This window comes from Erinaceus europaeus, chromosome 6 (genome assembly GCF_950295315.1).
Source record: "Erinaceus europaeus chromosome 6, mEriEur2.1, whole genome shotgun sequence".
NCBI lineage: Eukaryota > Metazoa > Chordata > Mammalia > Eulipotyphla > Erinaceidae > Erinaceus > Erinaceus europaeus.
The window spans coordinates 4,527,256-4,550,035 of NC_080167.1; the positions used below are offsets into that span (position 1 = coordinate 4,527,256).

At 54.6% G+C, this 22,780-nt stretch overlaps 1 protein-coding gene across 13 annotated transcripts in view; it reads left to right on the top strand.

The window, feature by feature from the left end:
- GIT2 (GIT ArfGAP 2) overlaps positions 1-22,780 on the top strand; it is a 51,124-nt gene that overhangs the window by 24,391 nt on the left and 3,953 nt on the right. For 6 of the 13 annotated variants that reach the window (XM_060192569.1, XM_060192570.1, XM_060192578.1 and 3 more), the window contains 9 exons: positions 2,085-2,157; positions 2,400-2,497; positions 4,294-4,405; positions 6,996-7,138; positions 8,643-8,792; positions 11,837-12,085; positions 13,930-14,019; positions 19,274-19,356; positions 19,697-19,885. In XM_060192569.1, coding sequence (XP_060048552.1) covers positions 2,085-2,157; positions 2,400-2,497; positions 4,294-4,405; positions 6,996-7,138; positions 8,643-8,792; positions 11,837-12,085; positions 13,930-14,019; positions 19,274-19,356; positions 19,697-19,885 — 1,187 coding nt within the window. The remainder of the gene's footprint in view (positions 1-2,084; positions 2,158-2,399; positions 2,498-4,293; positions 4,406-6,995; positions 7,139-8,642; positions 8,793-11,836; positions 12,086-13,929; positions 14,020-19,273; positions 19,357-19,696; positions 19,886-22,780) is intronic. The other 7 variants (XM_060192573.1, XM_007525238.3, XM_060192574.1 and 4 more) reach the window with 4 other exon arrangements.

The window sequence follows — 22,780 nt, forward strand, 5'->3', positions numbered from 1 at the left end:
TCTGGGTCACAGCCGAGGGGGCATCCGTCCGACTTCCTTGCGTCCAACTTCCTTGCACTCCTTGCCCAGCTTCCCCCTTCCCCCCACAGTGTGTGCTGGAAGCTGCCGCTCCTGCTCCCCGCCCCAGTCTCTGTCCCTGGCTTGGGCAGTGGAGCTCTCTGGCCACCCTCACCCCAAGTCTGCGTGTAGAACTCCCCTCATTTCTACCTCTGTCTGCAAACCCCCCCCCCCCCTTCACAGAGTGCTCGCACCAGTGACTTGACCCCTGCTAGCGTTGAACTGTAACATGAAATAAATGTGATTGATGCAATTTGTTTGGTGTCTCTGTGTTGTGTATCTCTGGTCTTGTGTGTCTGTGTCTTCTGGCCTTTTGAAATGAAGACAGTCCTACTGGAAGGTGGAACGCCTTGGAGTCAGCACACAATATGGTGTCCTGGCCTTTAAGCCGGTTTTTTGGTTTTGAGTAACTCAAACATTACAGATACAAGCCAGCTTCCCTGGGGCCGTGCGCTTGCTACACAGGGCGCTGAGATTGGGGCTGTAGAGTCTGTGGCAGGTGGCTGATGCCAGCTAGACCCCTAAGAACACATTCACTTCAGCTTTCAGAGCTGGAGCAGCCGCCGAGCCTTCCTGCCTGGCTGTGCTCTCCGAGGACAGGGAGAGACGGGCCCAGCAGAGCCTGGGGGTCAGAACTGCATGGGCCAGCACAGTACCTGCCTTCCTGTCTGTGGGCTTCTCCCCAGCACAGTGACTTCCGGTCTCCCTCCTCCCCTGCCCCTCCCTGAGAATAGCTGGTACAGGCTGGCGTTGTGAGACAGTCACAGATCTCGGGTCCCTCAGGTCCTGGCCAGCAGTAGTTCCTCTGTCTCGCTCACTCTCTTTTGATTTTTGTAGTGTCTTCATTTATTGGATAGAGACAGCTAGAAATTGAGAGGAAGGGAGAGGTAGAAAGCAACAGAGAGTGGTGAAGCTTCCCCCTGCAGGTGGGGACTGGAGGCTTGAACCCCGGTCCTTATGCACTGTAATGTGTGCGCTCAACCAGGTGCACCACCGCCCGGCCCCCGTAGTTCCTCTCTTTAGAGAGCTGCTGTGTTTCTAGGATGGTAGCCGGGGCCTGGGGTGTAAGTCCTCAGCCAGTGCTGCGGTTAGTGATGGTCCTGCTGTCCGGCAGCCCCTTTGAGCAGACTGCGTCTCTGGGGTGCAGGTTCAAGTCCTCAGTCCTCCTGCACCTGGGCCAGAGGAAGGCCCTTGGAGTTTACTTAACTACAATGCAGTGCAGCCACTCGAGAGAAAATTCAGAACCTGGAGAAAGGGATCTCAGCCGCTGTGGGCCCAGCAGTGGGTTCATTTCTTCCAGTTCTGGTCTCCTATGCGTGTCTTTTTTTGAAACCCAGTCTTAGTGGTAGAACTTGCGAGCCAGCCGGCCTCCTCTGCACCCAGTGTGCTTTGTGCCCCTTTGAATACGTTTCCGTGCAGTCAGTAGCCGCCACTGTGAGTGACTGCGGACAGTGCCTTCTGCTCAGTGTGTGGCATTTACCAAGCATGTCAGCGTGCCGGGAGCTGCGGTGGCCGGCTAGAAGGGGTCCCTCACGGAGCAGGGAGGAAGCAGGGCACTTTCATGGCCAAAGAAGTGCAGGAAGAGCCAGAGAGACTCCCCCGACCTCGACCCCTGCCCCTGCCCCCAGCTGTTTGGGGCTGAGGACGACTCTGTCCTTGCCCAGCTGGCTGTTGCCACTTGGGCACACAGGAGGGGCATCGCAGAGACTTAGCCAGGGTCTAGGTGACATGTCTTGCCTTCTGCTGCTTTGACCTCCTTTTATCTGGGGAAACCAACAACCCCCCCCCCCCAAACTTGACCCTGCAGTCAAGGTCACGCACTTCTTCCTTCTGTCAGAAAGTAGGGAGGCTGCTAGACGGGCAAGCGTTCTTAGAGGCTCGGGATGTGCGACTTTGTCGGCGGGAGTTTTGGAAGCTCTGGCTTTGGATAGAACTGGAAATAGAAGGATAAAACTCAGTCACGGTCTCCCCTTGTCCTCCTGGCGTTAATTTTTGTCCCTTGTGTCCTGATATCTTTTTGCTTTCAGCTAAGTAATCATTTGTTTGAAGAACTTGCCATGGACGTGTACGATGAAGTTGACAGGCGAGAGACGGATGCAGGTGACTTCATATGTGGCTTTAACTAATAAGCGTCTGTCCCCGGGGGCAGCGAGAAGCTGCCAGCCTGTCTCGCTGGCCCAGTTTCTGCTGTCCTGATAACACGCGTGTCGACACTTGCCCTCGTGTCTGTTGGCTTCCAAGTGTGCTCCCCCCACACCTCCCCGCGGGAGCCGAGGCTGTCTGAGGGGCAGCGACACCCTCATGGTGATACGATTCTGTCTCTGGCTCTTTCTTCCGGTTAGTCTGGCTTGCCACGCAAAACCACAGCACCCTGGTAACCGAGACCACCGTCGTCCCCTTCCTCCCGGTCAATCCCGAATACTCGTCGACGAGGAACCAGGCAAGTCTGAGAAGCGCTCAGTAGTAGTGTTGTCTTGGCGGATGGCTGGCGTTCTGTTTGCCCAGTGCAAAGTACCCGAAAGGCTTTGACTGCAGCGAGGCTACCATTACACAGGCACACGACCACCACCACTTGGCACGGGCAGTGGGGGGCGGATAACAGGTAGGTGAGTGAGGAAGAGAAAAGGAAAGAGCATCTGTCTGTGGAGAAGTGTTTGATCTCGTCAGCAGTCAGGAAAACAGCCCAAAGGCATTCGTGAAAGTTCGACGAAATGAACAAAGTATATTATGATGTAGAAAGATTACTCAGGCGACACACCAGGGGTAAACTGGGGTAGGGGAGATTGTATAGTGGTTATGCAGACAGGCTCTCATGCCTGAGGTCCGGAAGTTCCAGGTTCAATCCTCAGCACCACCATAAGCCAGAACTGCTGGACAGAGCTCTGGTTTAAAAAAAAAAAAAAAAAAAAACCTTCGAGCAGCATTCCTTCACATGGGTATTCCTTATTTGTGAAAATGTTATAGTTAAGACACAAAGGTTGGTGCTCGGTGATTTTTTTTTAAATTTATATTTATTTATTTTCCCTTTTGTTGCCCTTGTTTTTTTTCATTGTTGTAGTTATTGATGTCATCGTTGTTGGATAGGACAGAGAGAAATAGAGAGGAGGGGAAGACAGAGGGGGAGAGAAAGACAGACACCTGCAGACCTGCTTCACCGCCTGTGAAGCAACTCCCCTGCAGGTGGGGATCCTTAGACCAGTTCTTGAGCTTTGCGCGATGATTTTTCATAGTGAGGCGTCCAAGGGACCAGATGGTGGAGCACTTGGTTCAGTGCACATGTTACAGTGCACGAGGACCAGGGTTCAAGCCCCCGGTTCCTACCCGTGGAGGAAGCTTCACAAGCGGTGAAGGAGAGCTGACTCCCTCTCTATCTCCCCTTCCTCTCAATTTCTGGCTGTTCCTATCCAATAGCTAAATAAAGATAATTTAAAAAAAAAAGTTTTTTTAAAATAGTGGGACATCTGTCAGAAGGAGGAAAATTGACTTAAGTCCAGGAGTTTATACTGGCAAATGGCTGCTTGTGCCTTTTTTTTTTTTTTTTTTTTTTTTTTGCCTCCAGGGTTATCTCTGGATCTCGGAGCCTGCACTGTGAAGCCACTGCTCCTGGAGGCCATTTTTCTCATTTTGTTGCCCTTGTTGTTATTGTTGCCACTGGCATTGTTGGTGTTGGATAGGACAGAGAGAAATGGAGAGAGGAGGGGAAGACAGAGAGGGGGAGAGAGAGATAGACACCTGCAGACCTGCTTCACCGCCTGTGAAGCGCCCCACACACACACCCCCCCCCCCCCGCATGTGGGGAACCGGGGATCCGAACCAGGATCCTTATGTCAGTCCTTGTGCTACCGCCCAGCCCCGTTTGTGCCATTTTTCCATTGGCAGATCTACTTCAAAACTGAAGTGAGGGCCGGAGAGACGGCTCACCTAGCAGAGCTCTGGCCACCTGGCCATGCCAGCAACCCAGGGTTCTTTCTCCGGTGTCACGTTAGGAACAGCAGCTGAGCTGACAGGACAGGAGCGAGGCGTGGAGTGGCTTTGTCTCTGTCCACACAGCGAGTGCACACTGTGGAGATGCTTGTTTCAACGTGGTTGTCGTGTGAGCCGTGTGGCCTTGACCATGTTGGAGCCGTGTGGCCTTGACCGTGTTGGAGGGTCTAGCGGTCGTCTGACAGATTTCACTTGAATGCTTTTGTATCTTCACATCTGAGACTTTTTTTTTTTTTTTACTCTTTTCTTCAGGGCAGGCAGAAACTAGCTCGGTTTAATGCCCATGAGTTTGCCACTCTGGTCATTGATATTCTCAGTGATGCCAGGAGGAGACAGCAAGGCAGTCCTCTCTCTGGCTCCAAAGGTAACTCGCGCACCTCTCACTTCCGGCTGCGCCGGCCTAAGCTTTGCATATGTTAAGTTATAAATGTTATGACTTGTATAAAGTGTGAAAATAACATTATAAAATGATGTAAATGAAAATGGTCCCCAACGTAGCAGTATCATTAAAGATTTGAGCATTTTATTGGTGATACACTTTGACAAAAAGTCCACCTCCGGGAGTCGGGCTGTAGCACAGCGGGTTAAGCGCAGGTGGCGCAAAGCACAAGGACCGACACAAGGATCCCGGTTCGAACCCCGGCTCCCCACCTGCAGGGGAGTCGCTTCACAGGCGGTGAAGCAGGTCTGCAGGTGTCTGTCTTTCTCTCCCCCTCTCTGTCTTCCCCATCTCTCTCCATTTCTCTCTGTCCTATCCAACAATGACGACATCAATAACAACAGTAATAACTACAACAATAAAACAAGGGCAACAAAAGGGAATAAATAAATAAAATAAATATTTATTTAAAAAAAAAGTCTACCTCCTTGAACCCTGGTGAATCATTACTATGTTAACATTCATTCCCAGTTGCTCTTCATATTTAAGTGGTGTTTTCCCTCTCAGGTCAGCTGTCTTCAGGTGAAATTGTCTCCTGAAGTTATTAGCCCATTGTCTGTCCTTAGTCTTACTCAAAGCTACAAGGACATTAGCCCTCTCGATTGAACTGGCACCTCACCTGCTGCCGCTTGCCCGGAAGGCTGGATTCTAAATAGCCTGTGTTGTTAACAGACTCTGAATGTCTGCAGTGAGAATGTGTGGGGCTCCCCGTGGTGGGAGGGCACAAGTACCCACCTCGATCAGTCTGAGGCACCCTGGAGTTTACCTCCCACTCTCCCTCCTTAGCAGCGAGTTCTTACCCAATCCCACTTGGAGCGACAGAAATATACGTACAGGTTTATTTTTATCAACCTTCTTTGATAGGACAGCGAGAAATTGAGAGGAGAGGGGGGGAGAGAGAGAGACAGACAGACACCTGTAACCTTGTTTCGCCACTTGTGAAGCTTTCCCCTTCAGGTGGGGGTGGAGGGCTTGAACCTGGCTCCTTGTGCACTCAAACAGGTGCGCCACTGCCCGGGCCCCAGAAAGATATTTTTATTATCAAACATTTGAACAGAAGAAATATGTAATGTGGTCAGTAACTTGACAACTGCCTTGTCTTCTTGGAACAAAGACGTTCGAGAAAGCCTCCTAAGTTTTGGTGAGGGTGCTCACGTATCAGTTTCAAGCCTCTAAATGTACCTGAATTTTGATTTGGTGGTTCCATTCTAAAATGTTGATTGAGGAGATGGACTCAGACTGACTGGTTCGTTACACAGAACAGCAGTAACGTTAGCGGCCACCAGCAGTAAGCCAGCATCAGTCATATGTACTTAGGACACAAAGTCTTTTTCCCCTGAGAATATTCAGTGACGTAGTATGAATTAGTAAATCTGGTCTTGACACTAGTGTGGTCCTTGGGAAGGTACTTTTTTCAACAGATATTGTTGAGTGACCATTTACAATACACTAAAATTTCGAGAGTACAGCTTCACACATCTTTGAGTGTATAAGCCTCACGCTATACTTTCTGTCCATTTACACTCACATACGTAAGTGTGTGAGCCCCAGAAGCGCAGTGCCAACACACTGCCCACGACCCCTGCAGTGCCACGACTCTTGCTCAGCAAGAGTCTCAGAGGAAACTAATACACACGTCAGTGACACCCAGCGAGTCTGCTGTCACCCTTGTTGATTAGTTTTGAATTTTCGGCATCGAACCTATTACTTCTGTACTCGGTTGGCATGTAGTTTTTGTTTGTTTGTTTTTGTTTTTAAATATTTTGTTTATTTATTAATGAGAAAGATAGGAGGAGAAATAAAGAACCAGACATCACTCTGGTGGTACATGTGCTGCCAGGTATTGAACTTAGGACCCCATGCTTGAGAGTTCAGTGCTTTATCCACTGAGCCACCTCCTGGACCACAGCATGTAGTTTTAAATACTGGTTTTGAAAATGAGAAATCCCCTCTAGCTAGCCATGATTTATCACCCAGATACCACACATCATATCACCTAGGAGCGGAGACTCGGGGACTCGTGGGACCTTTGACTCAGCATGTGCCCAAGCCAGCAGCCTCGCCCCAGCCCCACGGGCCTTCCCTTCCTCCTCTGCCCGTCTCTGCTGGCCTGGGGCCATGTGCCTGTCTGCCTGATCGCTGGGCACCTCGGCTCCAGGCTTCACCGCAGCAGTTCCCTTTCTGCTTTGATTTGCGTAGCTGCGGCGGTTTTGTTTCTGTGCTGTGGCGCTGGGCTCTGCCCCCGCGTGACTGACCGGAGCCAGCGTCCTTAGGTGGACAGCGCCCTCCTAATCCAGCTGCGACCTGCAGGTCGGAACCAGGCTCCCGCCCCCTGCCGTGCGGGGTGTACTTTCCCTGTGAGCCCACATTGCTGTGGAGACAGTGTTGCTGTCACGTCATTGTATTTCAGCCTTTCAAATGACTAACCCACCCCCCCCAAAAAAAAAATCCTACCTTCTTGGGGGCCAGGGGCGATCTGCACGCCTGCAGCAGAGCCGTTTGCTTCTGTCGGCAGACAATGTGGAGCTCATTCTGAAAGCAGTCAGTAGCCAGCACAGTGTGGAGAGTCAGGACAACGACCAGCCGGACTATGACAGCGTGGCGTCCGACGAGGATGCGGATCTGGAAGCCACAGCCGGCAAAGCCAGTCGACAGAAGGTAAGGACACCTTCCTGAAGCCCCCCCCCCCTGCGGCTTCGCCGGTGTGCCTGTCTGTCTGTCCGCTGGGGGCGAGCCCTGTGCACAGTGGAGCAACAGCTGGCTGAGTTCAGAGGAGGAGGCCCTGGGTCCCTTTGTCTCTGAGTCAGCTGCTCAGTGCAGCCCTGATGCAGTTGTGACTTAGGGCTGCCGGGGAGGCCTGGCGCCTTCTGCCCTCGTGAGGACACACACAGGTGGGGTGGGAGAGGGAGAGGCGGGATCACGCATCCGAGGAGGGGAGCCGGGGGCGGCAGCTTTACACGCGGGTGGCTCTTGGGTGTCTTAGGAGGCAGGGCGAGGGCGCTGGAGGCTGCAGGGGAAACCTGTAGGAAGAAGGTGCGCCTGACAGATGTCCCCCACGCAGGGCTGTGAGCAGGGTGGAGGGCCGGGACCCTCGCAGTGCCGAGCCCAGGAAGCTTTGGGGTGGGCAGGGCAGGGTAGGGCAGGGCAGGGCGACGGCGACCAGAGGACTCTGCTCTAGTGGAGGGAGGCCCGGACAGGAATGCACACAGACGCCTGCCTCGGGGCCTGGGCTGAGTGTGAGTGAGGGGAAAGGCAACAGTGACCTCGCCCTGTCCTGGCCATAGTGGGCCGGCCGTGTCTCGGGGGAGCAGGAGACAGCACGGACAGCTGGTTTAAAGTTGGGGACAAGTGTCTGGCATTCTCCAGCCTGTGTCTGACTGGAAGGTGCTGTTGCCTGCCATTGGCTGGCCCAGGGCACACACACAGAGAGACGGTGAGCGTCACTCATCCCACCTGAAACAGCCCCTCCCAGACTCCCCAGAAGGGCGAGGCTCACCCAGAGAGACCCTGCAGGGCAGGGTCCCGTGGGCGCTCCCTCTTACTCCCTCTGCCTGGGCTCTGCACTGCCTCCTCCAGGCAGCCCTGTGGTGGATGTCCTTACCTCCTCCGGGCTCCTGCTCATGTCCCACTTCCTCAAGGCTGGCCCCACTCCCTAAAGAGAAAGCGCCCCCAGCCCTCCCCATCCCCGGGCCATCCATTTCCCCAGTGCTCGCCACCTGCTGTCACGTGACATGTGACTCATTTTCATCTCTCCGGCTCGCTCGCTCACTCTGCTCTGCTGGGGTGTAAACTGTGGAAGCAGGAGGCGTCTCCTCGTAGCCCAAGTCCCTGGGACACTGCCCAGTGCTCAAAAAGAGATTTGTTGTAGTTGGAGTGATAACCAATGAAAGAGCGAATTACAAAGAGAAATAAAGCAGGAGAGAGGTCGGCGAGCAGACACTTGGCCGTTGTCGGGGGCTTTGCCACCCCACCGCCTCTCTGTTGGTACTGGCAGCCTGCCTTCGCGCCCACCTGCATCGCTCTCGGAAATCTCCACTCGGTCTGAGCGCGTGATCCGGCTGGCGCGGTCAGAAGCCGAAATTCTCTAGCCGTCAGTCAGCCTCGCATGGCATGGCGTCAGCATCTCAGGTCGTGACCGTATCCCCCCCGATGTGTTTTTCAGAGCCTAGATTCAGACTTGTCAGACGGGGCAGTCACTGTGCAGGAGCTCATGGAGGTCAAAAACGCCCTTGTGGCTTCTGAGGCCAAGATACAGCAGCTAATGAAGGTGAATGACAACTTGAGTGACGAGCTGAGAACCATGCAGAAAAAGGTAACACGCCGCTGAGCGCCAGGGCGGCTGACTCTTCAGCTGCGTAGTAGGGACCCTCTCTAGTAGGGACCCCTCCCACCCCCCACTCCCCGGCGCGTGCTTCAGGGTCAGGGCAGAGCGGCAGCTGCACAGGTGACAGGCTGTCTGCGTGGGAGCTGCGTGCGTCTGAGTTCTGCACAGGAAGGAGCCCTGCCTGCTGAGAGTTGAGTCCGGAGGAAGTTTCCCAGGTCGCGGGAGCACAGCGCCCGGCTGAGTGTTTCTGCCACTTGCGGTGGCCTTCGCACTGCCCTGTGCTCTCTGGGAACCAGGACCCCCCACCCCACCCCACCCCTGCGGGTGTGACTTCCTGCTTCTGGTTCTGAAGGTGCCTCTCCCAGCGGAGACGGAACAGACAGAAGCCCTGGACAGGCACAGGCGGCCCTGTTTCCCAGCATCCCGAGCTCCGCCCCGCCATGCTCTTCTGTTCTCCACTCTGCTGCTAAGTTTGACCCACACCCCTGCTTCTTTTTTTTAACAGTTATAACCACTGGTGTGTGATGTCCACAGAACCCAGAGTGGGTGCTCAGTAACTAGGAGGCTTTTACTCTCCGTGCTGTATGCCAGCGAGAGACAGCCCCCATTTGTGCAGCATTTTCTCTGTCACAGCCTCACGGGAGCCAGGAATACACACACCTGTGACCCCTCCAGTAGAGCGGAGCTGATAGCAGCAAGGGCCCCGCGAGAGGCTCTCCCTCCCGGGCTGCGGAGCGCTGCCGACAGCGGTTCTGGACACGGGCCGCTGCTCGCCTTCCTTCAGGCAGAGTGAAACAAGGCATTTATGCGGCTGCAGCCAGAGCTACGAGCCCCGTTCAGGCTGACTGCCCAGGGCAGAGGACACGGTGCCGTCCACGTCTGGCCTTGCTACAGGGAGGCAGGAGAACTGAATCAGTCTCATTTTGGTCACTCGCCAGTTGGGCTGGTGTGCAGCTGCGGGACACAGACCAGGAGCCCCTGTGCTGCAGCCCCGTGTCCTCTGCTGCCAGAGCTTCTGGGTGACACTTTGGCCCCTTAACTGAACTGATCGTTTTGTTGAGGTGCCTTCTCTAAAACGTGCTGACTTTGCCACCACAGACCCCTCTGCCCAGCATCACTTTTATGCCACAGTGCTTCTCGTAGTACCTGCAGACCGTGCCAGCGTCTTTAAGACGTGCAGAGAGAACTCCTTTGCTCTCACTCAGGAAGTCTCTTCAGCTCTTAGAAGTACTGTCTGATTACCTAGAACCTATGGAACGTACCAGTGGCTTCCCACTTCCGGTCCTAATATTCCCAACAAGGTGCATTCTGATCTTCACGCGGGACGGCTCCTGCTGAGTTAGCCAGGACCAGCTTTCCTAAACGGAGCTCATAGTCTTCAAATCGAAGACCGGGCGGGAACTTGTGTCCATCCAGACACATTCAGGCCAGGGGGTTTTGAGGCAGGAAGAGTTCTTTGCAGAAACCTCTAGATTTTAAGGCTTTGTCTGAAAAATTACAGGGGCTGAATTTCATGTCGACAGTGACACACGGCCAGACGTTAGTGCTTCCGTGAGGAGCACGCGTCGGTTACTCCTCCTCCTGCAGCCCTGACAGCTTCACTCTAAGGCCCGGGTCCCCCAGGAAAGAATTTTGACAGGCCCCTTAACGCCTGTCTGGATCCTGGAATGTCGGAATTTTCTGTGGCGGCTTGTCATTTTGCAGCTGTCCTTTCTCTTTCTCGGGGAAGCTGGTTGCAGATGAAATTTATACCCCAGACGCTTTGGCAGTGTGGCAGTGGCCTGTCACTCCTTAGCAGACCACTTGCTGAACTAAGAACAAAGGTACTAACCCAGGAGAAGCAAGCTTTCCCCACAGCTGGCCACGGTTAACTTGACAGAAGCGTGTAGAATTCGCTTGCCTGGCTGACGTGTGCCGACACACATCGATGTGGCGTGATTGTGTCTGCTCTCTCACATTTAACAGTTTCTTGGGAAGGACACTAATTAAGGAAGAGGAGCAGCTACTGCTGTCGCTGTCTGTCTCACATATTGGTGGCTTTCTGAGTAGACATTGAAAGTAACTCCTAACACTGAATGGGTTTGCCATGGAAAGAGTAACCATCTTCCGGTGCAGAAACAGATGCTCGCGGACCTCGAGCCTCGGCCCCAGCGAGGAGTTGGATCCAGCTTTACAGTCTCTGCCAAAGAGAAGACAGCTGAGCCCCCGGCGCCCCTGGCTTGGAAAGTGTCACAGACGATGAAGGAGCACCTGAGAGGAAGGACATCGTGCAGACCGGACTCCCGAAAATGCCGATTCCTTGCTGAGCCCTTAGCTCCGAGGCGCCCGGCACCATGCAGCAGCCGCACGCGAGGCCAGGAGGGTGGTGCCAGGCAGGGTGGAGCCTTTAACGGCGGGCGAGCGAAGCCGAATGTTCCGGCCGGGCTGGAAGCCGGCTGATGACCCGGGTGGGCCGGGCTGGCCATGGGGGCCCAGCTCAGCCGCCTCCACCCTGCTCCAGGACGACGGGCCGGTTCTCTCTGTTGTTTTAGCGCCACCCTGTTGGGAACACCGAGTGTCTCGTAATAAAAGCCTGTCGATGCCGCCTGTCCCTGTGGGCTTCTTGGGAAGAGTCACCGGCCCGGTGCCCACCGGGCTTCTCTGTCTCCCCGCTTGGCAGAGCAGCTCTGTGGCCGCTGCCGGCACCCGGACACTCGCAGATTCTCAGGGATCCCTGGACAAGCCGGTGGCCTAGGTGGGCTTCCAATGGCCTCGCACTCTCTGAACAGCCCCAGAGTCCCCCAGGGTCATAGCTGGAGTCTTACAGCAACGAAGGCGTTTAGTTGGCTTAGGTCGCAGGTGCGGGCAGTGTGCTGCCTTGGTTCTGGACGAGGGCGGCTGTGTTCGCGGCCACCTTCTACTTGCGAGCGAGCGAGCGAGCTGTGAACCGTTGCCGTCGCTCGAGCTGGAGGTTGTGTGTGTTCACTTGCTGCTGTTTGCTTTATCCGCTCGCTGTGGGAAAACACAGTCCCACTGCCAAACGTCTCTTTCAGCTTCAGACACTCCAGAGTGAAAATTCGAACCTCAGGAAACAGTCCACAGCCAGTGTTTATCAGGTACAGACCGCTTCTGAGTACCCAGACACTTGCAAGCACTCTTCCCTTAAGCGGCGTCCATCTGCGCGAGGCAGTCGGCCCATGTCCATGTACGAGACGGGGTCCGGCCACAAGCCCTACCTTCCCCTGGGGGACGCGGAGCGGCCGGAGGAGAGCAGGACGAGGCTCCCGCCGTTCCCCGCACATGTAAGTAAGCCTGCTTCCCTCTGCACGGCCTGTCCCGCCCCACTGCTGCAGCCCCGGGACCCCTGTCCCCGCATGTCTGGCGCCGCACGAGGCGTCCTTGCGTTTGTTCCTCCAGCCTGCCCAGGGGGTCCGGGGAGGGTCCCGCAGGCACACGGAGCCCCTGGCCAGAAGTTTCCCAAGGGGTCGAGGTGGGGAGTGGGAGTTCTGGGCCTTTTGCTTCTCTCCCTCCCTCCGTGTATTCACAATAACTTTCCCAGTTAACCAATATGGAACCTTTTTTTGTTGTTGTCGGCTAGGACGGAGAGAAATGGAGAGAGGAGGGGTAGACAGAGAGGGGGAGAGAAAGACAGACACCTGCAGACCTGCTTCACCGCCTGTGAAGTGACTCCCCTCCAGGTGGGGAGCCAGGGACTCGAACCGGGATCTTTACTCCGGTCCTTGCGCTTTGCGCCCCGTGCGCTTAACCCGCTGCGCTACCGCCCGACTCCCCAACATTGAAACTTAAAAAAGATGAATTTACCCACTTGAGAGAGAACCAGAGCTTCACTCCGGCTGATGCTGTGCTAGGGGTCAGTCTTGGGGCCTTGCATAGCAGACATTCTGTCTACTGGGCCACCTTCTGGGCCACAAAGCCTTTTTGTAGTGAGCCTCTTTCCCCATTTGGCAAAAGTCAAAGTCACCACAGAAATGTCATCTCCTCCGCGGCTGACAGGCCCATGTCCTGCCCTGAGCCGAAGCCTCGTCGTGGCGAGCGGAGCGGGCTGGCTCCCCGGTCCTGCAGTCTGGCGGCCCTGGCCACCTTCCCCTGTGGCTGCCTGCCTGCTTCCTCCCTTCTGCAGCAAGCGTTGCTTTGCCGCTCGCTAAGCGCTGAGGTCTGAAGGCTCAGCTGTCACCGCGCTCTCAGCGCTGAGTTCTGTCTCGGGGTGCAACCCCCCCCCACCCGCGCTTCACCGTGGTGGGTGGCTCCGAGCACCGCGTTCCCTTTGGAGTTCTTTATTTCGAAAAACCTATATTTTTGACAGAATGTTACAGATATTTGAACGCACGATGTCTCTTTCAGAATAGTGTTCCCCTCTCTCTCAAGGAGTTATTATATCCTCGTTCAGTGGTATAGAAGCTTCCAAAAAAATTCTCAGAGTCAATGTAGCAGATGTGGTTCAGCAAATTAAACCCTATTTTAACCGGGATTCAAGCTTTATTGTGGCAAAATTGTAGAGTGGCTGTGTTGAAATCAGGAGTTCATTCAACTTTGGAAACTCTCTGGGCTGAACATTGCCGGTGGTTTGATTTATTTGTTGTGACGTTTGATCTAAGATAAGTTTCTTATCCTGGTATAGCTGTGAACAAAATGTAGGAGAAGCCACATTTTGCTGGTTTTCGCAATGTGCTTTGTAATCGTCGGAACAAGGTCGGATGAGCGCCGTAACTGCAGCGGCTCTGTCTGTACTAGAGAGCAGAATGGGCCGCGCACGGCCGTAGCATAGCGTAGCGTTTCTCCTGTCCCCTCACCAGTCCTGCTCGGAAAGCGAGCGCTTGTTCAGACGGGCTGCCGGGAAGAGACAAAGCTATTGGCACACTTGACCAAACTGTTAGGTCCTGCCCTTTCCCCCACGGAAAAGCACCCGGTAATGTGAGGGTCCCCCCCACGCGTCCAGAGGAGGAGAGGCAGCCCGGCGGGGATCTGAGCAGCTGCTGGGCCAGGCAGTCGCCTGTGCCACCCCCCCCCCCCCCAGGCTTGCTTTCCAGGGTTCTCTTAGCTGGGGTGCGCTGAAGCCAGGGGAGGTGGTGGGCTTTCTGTTTGTTTTGTACTTTCCCCTTCCAGATGTTTCTTTTTCCCCTTTCAGATCGGGAGGAGTGCGTTTGTGACCTCCTCCTCATCTCTGCCTTCCTTCCCCTCCACACTCTCCTGGTCCAGGGACGAGAGCACCCGAAGGGTTAAGTACACTGCCGCTCTGCTCTCTGGAGGAGGGGCAGCCCGGGGCTTCCTGCTTCTCGGGGGAGGGCCCCTAACTGCCCTGCATGGCACCTGGCCTGGCGGCTGGCACACACACACCCGGACAGGCATGAGGCAGCCTCCTCTGTCTAACTCCACGCTGCTCGGTTTCACGTCATGTTGAACCACGCTCACCAGGCACCAAGCACAGCCAGCCGCCGGGATGGCATCTTTGGGTGCTCGGGCTCTGTGACAGCTGGCTGCTGTTTCCTTTATTACTGTTTTTCTTTTTTACCGCTTGGCATGCTGCGTGTGGACGCGTGTCCGGCAGGACCGCAGCCCGGGAGCCGCTGCGAAGCTGACCGCTTCTCTCATGAAGCCCCAGCTGCTGGCGAGGGATTTGTATTCCAGACAGACTCGGAGAAAGGGGCCACCAGAGACTGACTTTGCAGTTAAACGAGCCGAGCCGGGATTCTCGGGACTCTGGCGACAGACGTTCTGCTCCCAAAGACCACCGCGAGATCTTTTCTTTGTTCTTTTTTTCTCCCCCCCCCCCGGGCTTTTACTGGGGGTTGGCGCCCGCACAGCTCCACTGCTGGCAGCAGCCATCTTATTTCCTTTCTCCTGGAGAGAGGGTGAATGACAGGTAGAGAGGGAGCGAGACAGGAGAGACGCCGCGGCTCTGTTCCACCACCAGTGAGTAAGACGCAGATGAGCCTCCTTTGGCTACTGCGCGCTGCTGTTGGTTTTATGCAGCGCCAGCTAAGAAACCCACACCCAGGGCGTCGTGCAGTCACAGCACTGCCTCCTCAACCCAGTGTTTGGTTCTTTTTTGAGAGCAAGAAATACTAAAGCAACCTCCCCATCTGATATAGTCCCATCCCATCCCACCCCCCTCCCTCAGTCCTTTCCCCCCGGGGCTGACCATGGTGTTCAGTGACAAGGATCAGGTCCAGAGCCGCGTGCGGGAAGGCAAGTTCTGTACCCAGGGCACCTCCTGGGCTTGTTAGTTAACACAGTTCTTTTTTTAAATAGATTTGATTTATTTTAATGAGAGAGAGAGAGAGAAAGATACAGAGACCAGAGACCTGCATAGCTGATGGTGGTGCTGGGGACTGAACCTGGGACCTCAGAGCCTCAGGCATGAAGGTCTTTTGCAGAACCATGATGCTGCCTCCCCAGCCCCAAGACAATTATTAATTTTGGTGGTTTTGAAATTCATCACAAAGACTTACTGAGACAAATTTTATGCGTGGCTAGCAGTTAAGTCAGTTAAACTGGTAATGCTGATGATTCTTGATAGCTTCCCTGTGATCTGGCTTTTTTTTTTTTCATTTTTTTATATTAATTTATTTATTCCCTTTTGTTGCCCTTGTTGTATTGTTGTAGTTATTATTGACGTCATTGTTGTTGGATAGGACAGAGAGAAATGGAGAGAGGAGGGGAAGACAGAGAAGAGGAGAGAAAGACAGACACCTGCAGACCTGCTTCACCGCCTGTGAGGCGACTCCCCTGCAGGTGGGGAGCCGGGGGCTCAAACCGGGATCCTTTCGCCAGTCCTTATGTTTGGCGCCACCTGCACTTAACCCACTGCGCTACCGCCCGACTCCCATGATCTGGCTTTTTATCACATCTGTAATCTCATTTGTTTTTGTTTTTGTTTTTTGTTTTACCAGAGCATTGTTCAGCTCTGGCTTATGGTGGTCGGGAGGATTGAACCTGGACATGGGAGCCTTGGGCATGAGAGTCTCTTTGCAGAACCGTTATGCCAGCTCCCCGCCCCCCCTCCCCATAATGGGATCCATCTCCAGAGAAAATACAGCTCTGTTGAAACTGAGCCAGCAGCAGCTTTAAAGTAACTTTTCTATTAACAGCTTCCAGAAAGCATTTTTAACTAATCAATCCTAACTGCATGCCCACACAGTTCTCCACGAGGTTTCAAACCCTAGCTAGCTCACAGCCCTGCCCTGTGCTTGTGTTGACGATGATGAAGGGGTAGCAGGTGAGTAGCTGCCACGTTGTCTGTCTCCTGGCCCTGCGGACGGCACCTGAAGATTCTCTTTGCATGTGTGTGCGTGCGTGGGGGGGCTCCTCCTAAGCCCCTTAATGAAACTTGGTCCTTTTTCTTCATCGTGGACTAATGCATTTGGTTTGTAATCAACTTGCACCAGAGGTGAAGAGACCCCCTGTAAAAATGTGGAGTTTTCTAGGTTAAGTTCTATTTTCTAGACCCTCCCTCCCCCGCTGGAAGTGAACGATCTGTATGTTCCCACCTTGGGCAGTGAGTGATCCGTCGCCAATAACTACGTCAACAGAAATGAGAAGTTTCATACATACTAGAAAGCAGGCAAGAGGCGTTTGCCAGTGCGCCCCTGCCTTCAGGCAGGATGAACACTCTTGAGTCTTGTGTGGGGAAGGTGAAGGCGGTTCTGAAATCCCCGGGGATGGTCCCAAACAGCCGGGGCGGGGGGCAGGGGGGTATGCAGTGAGGCTGTTCCAGAAAAGGCAGCTAGTTAATAAAGTTCTGTTTCATGAGAGACCGCAGGTCACATATGAGCTGTCTCTCTGATAATATGACAGCTGCAGTCTAGAGGTAGAAGACCAGGGGCCAGGCTTATGCGCAAGGGTCTGGGTTCCAGCCTCCAGTCCCCACCTACAAGGAGGAATCTTCACATGGGGTAAAACAAGCACTGCAGATGTCTATCTTCCCCTCCCCTCTCAGTTTCTCTCTGTCTTATCAAGTAAAGAAAAAGAAGAAAAGAAAAGAAAAGAAAAGAAAAGAAAAGAAAAGAAAAGAAAAGATGGCAGGCATGGGAGGGAGACAGCATCATGGTTCTGCAAAGAGACTTTAAAGCCTGAGGCTCCAAAGTCCCAGGTTCAGTCCCCTGCACCGCCATATGCCAGAGCTGAGCAGGGCTCTGGTAGGAAAAAAAAACTTTTTAAAAAAGAAAGAAAGAAATGGCCTCCAAGAGCAGTCGATTCATTTTGCAGACACTGAGCCCCAGCGATAACCCTGGTGGCAATTAAAAAAAAAAAATTAAACCTGGAAAACAACCGTCTATAATGTAAAGTGCATTTCCTCATGCCTTAGCTCCCACTGCACACTCATTCACATCTGATTAAATGATAATAGTGAGCGAAGTAGGATAATTTTTAAATACAAGGTTTTTAAGGGCCCATTTATGTAAAATGCCACATGCAGTCACCCGTGTATGTATGTGTGTGTGTGTGTGTGTGTGTGTGCGCGCGCGTGCGCACGCGCGCCTGTGTATGAGAGAGAGAACTAAAAGGAAGCACATCTACAGACTCCAGATGCTCCTTGTGAAAGGTGAGAAGTGGAGTGGGGGGGTCGAGCTCACCTCTGGCTGCACCTGGCTTCACCATTTCCCCGCTCTCAGCCCCCGCCCTGCCCAGGTGACACCGAGCTTCCTGTCGGGACGGATGGAGGGCCTGTAAGCCTGTAAGCGTCAGGCGGGGGGCTGCCGACCTGAGCTCTCTGAAGGTGTTCGGTCAGGCTCCTAGCCAGAGGCTGACGTACTTGCCACATGAGTCTGACTGGGTAGCAAGAGCGTTTCCACTGAGTCTTAGGAGCCCAGCACGAGTGCCCTCCACCCGAGTGACCCGAGTGACATGGGCCGAGCAGCACTTGACAGAGATGGGGCAGCTGAGCCACAGGGAAAGAGCAGCCTTGCCCTGGGGAAGCAGGGGGAGAGGCCACGAGGAAGGTCAGCAAATTGGAGGTGAGCAAGGACGCTCACCCTGCGTGTCCCTGTCACCCGGGACCTTCAGAGGCCCAGCAGCATCCTCAGTGAGGGGCCGAGAAGACCTGATCTGGGCAGCCACTGCTCCGGGCCAAACCGCAGGGCTGCGATGTGTGTGAGCAAGACTCGGAACTACGTCTGGGGCCTCGCCGCACGGCAGCATCAGTCAAAGGCCCGGTCTGTTTTGATTAACCTGCACCAAACTCAAGACAGCTGGAAACACCTCATAGCTGTCATTTGCGAGGTCACCTGTTTAGACTTTGAAGCAGCCTCTACAGATCTCTGTTCTAGATCCAGAAACTCAAACATAAATCCCGAGGGGGACTTGCCTTTACTTAACGCTCTAGAACTGGCACAACCGCCTCCCCCCCCCGCCCCCGCCCCGGGAAGGGATATCCTCGCCCCAAGGCCCATGTGTGGCAGTCTGCCGTCTGCTCACAGTGCCACAATTGCCACTCCTAACTCCCGGCGGTGGCGCCAGACCTGCATGTTTTAAGAGTTCCATAGACGTTTTGGGAAACGAGCGATTTGAAAGCAGGGCTCACGGCGGGCTCCTCCACGCTGGTTTCCGAGCAGCACGTGGCCATCAGTCAGTCGGCACAGCTGTGGGTGGGGGTGGTCTGCAAACCAGCTGCAGTCCCCGGAGAGCTGGACAGGTTTCGAGTGAGTCTCGGAGCCCCAGGCGGGAGCCACTGGAGAAGGAGGTAGACCCCGGAGGCCTGAGCCTCAGGCCTGTTTCTCTGCTGACTTGTGGCCTTGGGTGTGTCCCCTGCCCCCCTTCTTTCCCCTTTTTTCCCCACAATATCTAGTTATTCATTTGTTTACAAGAGAGAAAAACCAGAGCATCATTCTGATGGATGTGGTGCTGGGGATCGAACATGGGACCTCGTGCTCGCAAGTCTGATGGCTGTAGACACCTCGCCGCCGCCCAGGCCGCTGGCCTTTTTAAGAAAAAAATTTTTTAGTATCTTTATTTATTTACTGAATAGAGACAGCCAGATATTTGAGAGGGAAGAGGGTGATAGAGAGGGAGACAGACGCCTGCAACACTGCTTGTGAAGCTTTCCCCCCTGCAGGTGGGAGACTGGGGCCTCGAACCCGAGTCCTTGCTCATTGTAGCATGTGCGCTTAACCAAGTGCACCACCACCCAGCCCCTGGCTGGCTTCCTTTTAAGTAGGTCTCCCCTGGGGTGAAGCCCTTCTTCGAGAACTTAGGGTGGGGGTGTTGCCCTGTATACCCGTGTGGTAGTTTGTGCCAAGACGCTGTCTGTGGAGCTAAGAGGGAACTGGTGCCATGAAGGGAAGAAACGACCCCTCAATCCTCGATGCCATTTTCCCTGTTCATCTTCCGCTCAATTTCCAGGAAGGCTGGCTTCTCGTGGCAGAGGAGGCGCAGGCTGTGAAAGCTCACGGCCTAACACGTGGCAGTTGCTGGGGAAGCCCCCAGACGCGTCTCCTGCCCCAAACTAACTGCCCCTCTCTCCTCTCTCGTAGGCATCCAGGCTGGAGAAGCAGAACAGCACCCCCGAGAGTGACTATGACAACACCCCCAATGACAGGGACGCAGATGACACAGGGTACATCGGCTCGAGAGCGGGCAGGGGCATCGCCGGCAGGGGCATCGCCAGCCGGGGCTCAGGCGGCAGAGCTCACCCCCCCACCTCCACCCCGTCCCCTCTCACCCCCAGTCCCCGCGTGCTCCGCACATCTCCCCGCAGGCCTTGCCCCTTTCTGTGGGCCACGACCTCCCTCCCACCCCCTGGTGGAGCAAGCCTGCCCCCATGTGAGCTGCACCTGCTCTCCTGCCAGACAGGATGCAGAAAACCACAGGGCGGCCGCGCTCTCGGCTCCCGGCGCCCTTCCCAGGGATGGAAACAGGCAGCCGCGTGTGTTCAGCGCCCTCTCTCGTGTCCACAGGCCGGGCAAGAAGGGCAGGCAGAGCAGCACGGCGTGGCAAGGCGACGGCTCGGTGCCAGACACGGCGGAGCCCCACATGGCCCCCAGCCCCGTCCTCCCCAGCACCGAGGACGTCATCCGGAAAACCGAGCAGATCACCAAAAACATACAAGAGCTCTTGAGAGCGGCCCAGGAGAACAAGCACGACAGGTGAGCGGGTTGCGAGCCGTGTGCCTCGTGGGCCCGGCAGGGACGTGGCCCCGGTTCAGGACACACTCTGGCTTTCAGTCCGTTGATTTCAGGGGGTTTGAAATTCCCAGGCTTCGGGACGGATTCATAAATTTGATCTTTTTTTTTTTTAAGTAATTTTTTCGGGGCTGGGTGGTGGCACACTTGGTTGAGCACACATGTTGCAATGCATAAGGACCCAGGTTCGAGCCCCCCAGTCCCCACCTGCAGGGGGAAAGCTTTGCGAGTGGTAAAGCAGGGTTTCAGGTGTCTCTCTGTCTCTTTCCCTCTCTATCTCTTGCTTCTGCTTGATTTCTGACTGTCTCTATTCAATAAATAAAGATAAAAACATTTTTTTTTAAAAAAAAGTAACTTTTTTCAAGTTTTTGTCTTCTCACGAAGGACAGTTTGTCTCTAAGGGAGAGTTGCACACAGCTGGGTAGTGGAGTGCCCTGCCCAAGATGGGGAGCCCGAGAGGCAGTGTCCAGCCTGCTCTCTGGGGTCTCCTTAGCCCACCTATAAGGTGTCCTGAGTTGAGCTGTCCAGGGAGACAGCCTGGTCCCCGTGGCCGGCCTGTTGGAGACACAAGCAGGGTTTCATGTCATCACGTTGATTTTGCAAAAGCGGCAGTTGGGTCAGGACCCAACAACGGTCCCCTTCCACCCACTCGAGCGAGCTTGGGGCTTCTGTGGAGAGGCTTCAGGAGCACAGGGCTACCCCCCCCCATCCCCACCCCCGCCATCGCCTCTGCTCGCTCCCACAGACAGACAGACAGACAGACAGACGGGCCCCTCTCCTGTGTGCCGCCCCATCCCAACCTCTCCTTTTCTACCTTGACTTGTCTGTATAGCCCAGCCTGCTCTCAGTCCGGTCCACTTGGTAAGAAAGGAAGCGCTGCCTGCCTTCCTGAGAGAGAGAGGGGCCTGCTGAGCCTCCTTCCCCCGAGATTACAGACTCTTCCTCCCTCCCCCCTGCAGCCTCAGGGTCCCCACACACTCCTCCGTGTGTTTGGTTCCTCTGCTCAGCGTCCCAGCTGTGACCGCGAGCGACTTCCGTCGGTCGGGCAGAGCAGCCTTTAAAGTGGCCCTTTCCCTTTTCTTCAGGTGTCTTGATACTTAGGTTAGCTGCTGCCTTCGGCTCTCCCACCAGAAACAGTGCACTCCACTTCATCTGCCTGCTCAGAAGTGCCGTGCTTGTGTTTCAGGCCCTCTGATGGTTGTCAGAAAATAGAGTATCTTCCCTCAGGCCATCTCCACCTTCAGAGAGCCCAACGCAGTGCAGTGCTCGTTACAGTTGAGAACTTGAGTTTTTGGTCACTGCTCAGGCTTCCATCCGAACTGACGGAAGGAGAGAAGGAAAGAGAGCTTAGCACCAGAGCTGCCCGGTGCGGTGAGGGCTGGACTCGAGCGTGGATCACTCTCCTGGCGAACCAGGCACCTTCCCAGTTGAACTGCTTTGTTGACCTTTGTTGAAGACAGAAAAATAAAAAAAATGGAGTGAGTGACCAAACTCGCTCATGAGCTCACTCTTGCTGTGAACCAGAATCGGTCTAGAAAATTTGTATTTTTGTAAGTTGTCCAGCATTCTAGCATTCTCTCTGGTGACTTCCACATCTGAGACATTTTGGCTGAGAAGCTGGAGGTGTGCCAGACCCAGGCCCTGTCCGAGTCCCTCCTCTGGCGTCCCTGCAGCCTGCTCTCACTTCCTGGTTCTCCCACCAGCTCCCGTTGTCCTCTAGCCATCTCCTCCTTCCTCTTCCGCACACACAGTCACAGAATCTAGAAGCTCCCCCTGCCGTGCAGGAAGCTAGGTGTCCAGGCTAGGGTGCCTTCTGGGGGTGACTGCAGCCTTCCTCTGTAGAGCCTGTGGAAAACGTCCTAGAGCATTTCAGGAATGAAGTTTGGCAGGACGTTCTTGGAGGCGGAAATACCCTTTCTCTAGCAGGACGAGGAGTCCCAACAGGAGCCATAGTCGGGAACACATAGAGCTCCTGGGCATGGCCCTCCGTTAATGGGAGGCCTGTGAACACACTCGCCCAAAAGCCATGCAGCCTGGGCCTCGTGGGCCTGGGCACAGGCCTGTGTCGGGGACCGTAGCCCCTAACGTGCACAGACCAAGTCGTTTCTCACCTGCGGGCATTTGTTTCCACCTGGCCCGTGGCTCTCCTCCCCACTGGAGGGCATTCGTAAGCCTTTTTTTCTTCCCTTAAGATTTATTTATAAATGAGACAGAAGGAGAATGAGAGCGCCACTCTGGCACGCGTGGCCCTAAGAATTGAACCCTGGGCCTCACACTTGAGAGTCCAGCACTTTGCCCACTGTGCCACCTCCTGGGCTGCCATACGAGCCCTTTCCTTGTGAGTTATTTTTTAAAATTATTTTCACTATTTTTTATTTATTTATTTTCCCTCTTATTGCCCTTGTCTTTTTGTTGTTGTAGTTATTATCGTTGTTGTTATTGATGTCGTTGTTGGATAGGACAGAGAGAAATGGAGAGAGGAGGGGAAGACAGAGGGGGAGAGAAAGACAGACACCTGCAGACCTGCTTCACCACCTGTGAAGCGACTCCCCTGCAGGTGGGGAGCCGGGGGCTCGAACCGGGATCCTTCTGCCGGTCCTTGCGCTTTGCGCCACGTGCGCTTAACCCGCTGCGCCACCGCCCGACTCTCACGGGCCCTTTTCTTGAAGCCTCATGGCCTCATTAATAAGCCACGGGGCAGTCCGGCCAGAGAAAGGTTCCCTTGGACGGTGTGCTGCCCGGCCTTGTGCTAGACCCAGGCTCCCCGCTGCACTGAAGGAGGCTTTGGCGATTTGGTTTCTTTCACTTCCTCTCTGTCTCTATCTGAAAACAAACACAAAAACCATGAATCATTAAGCA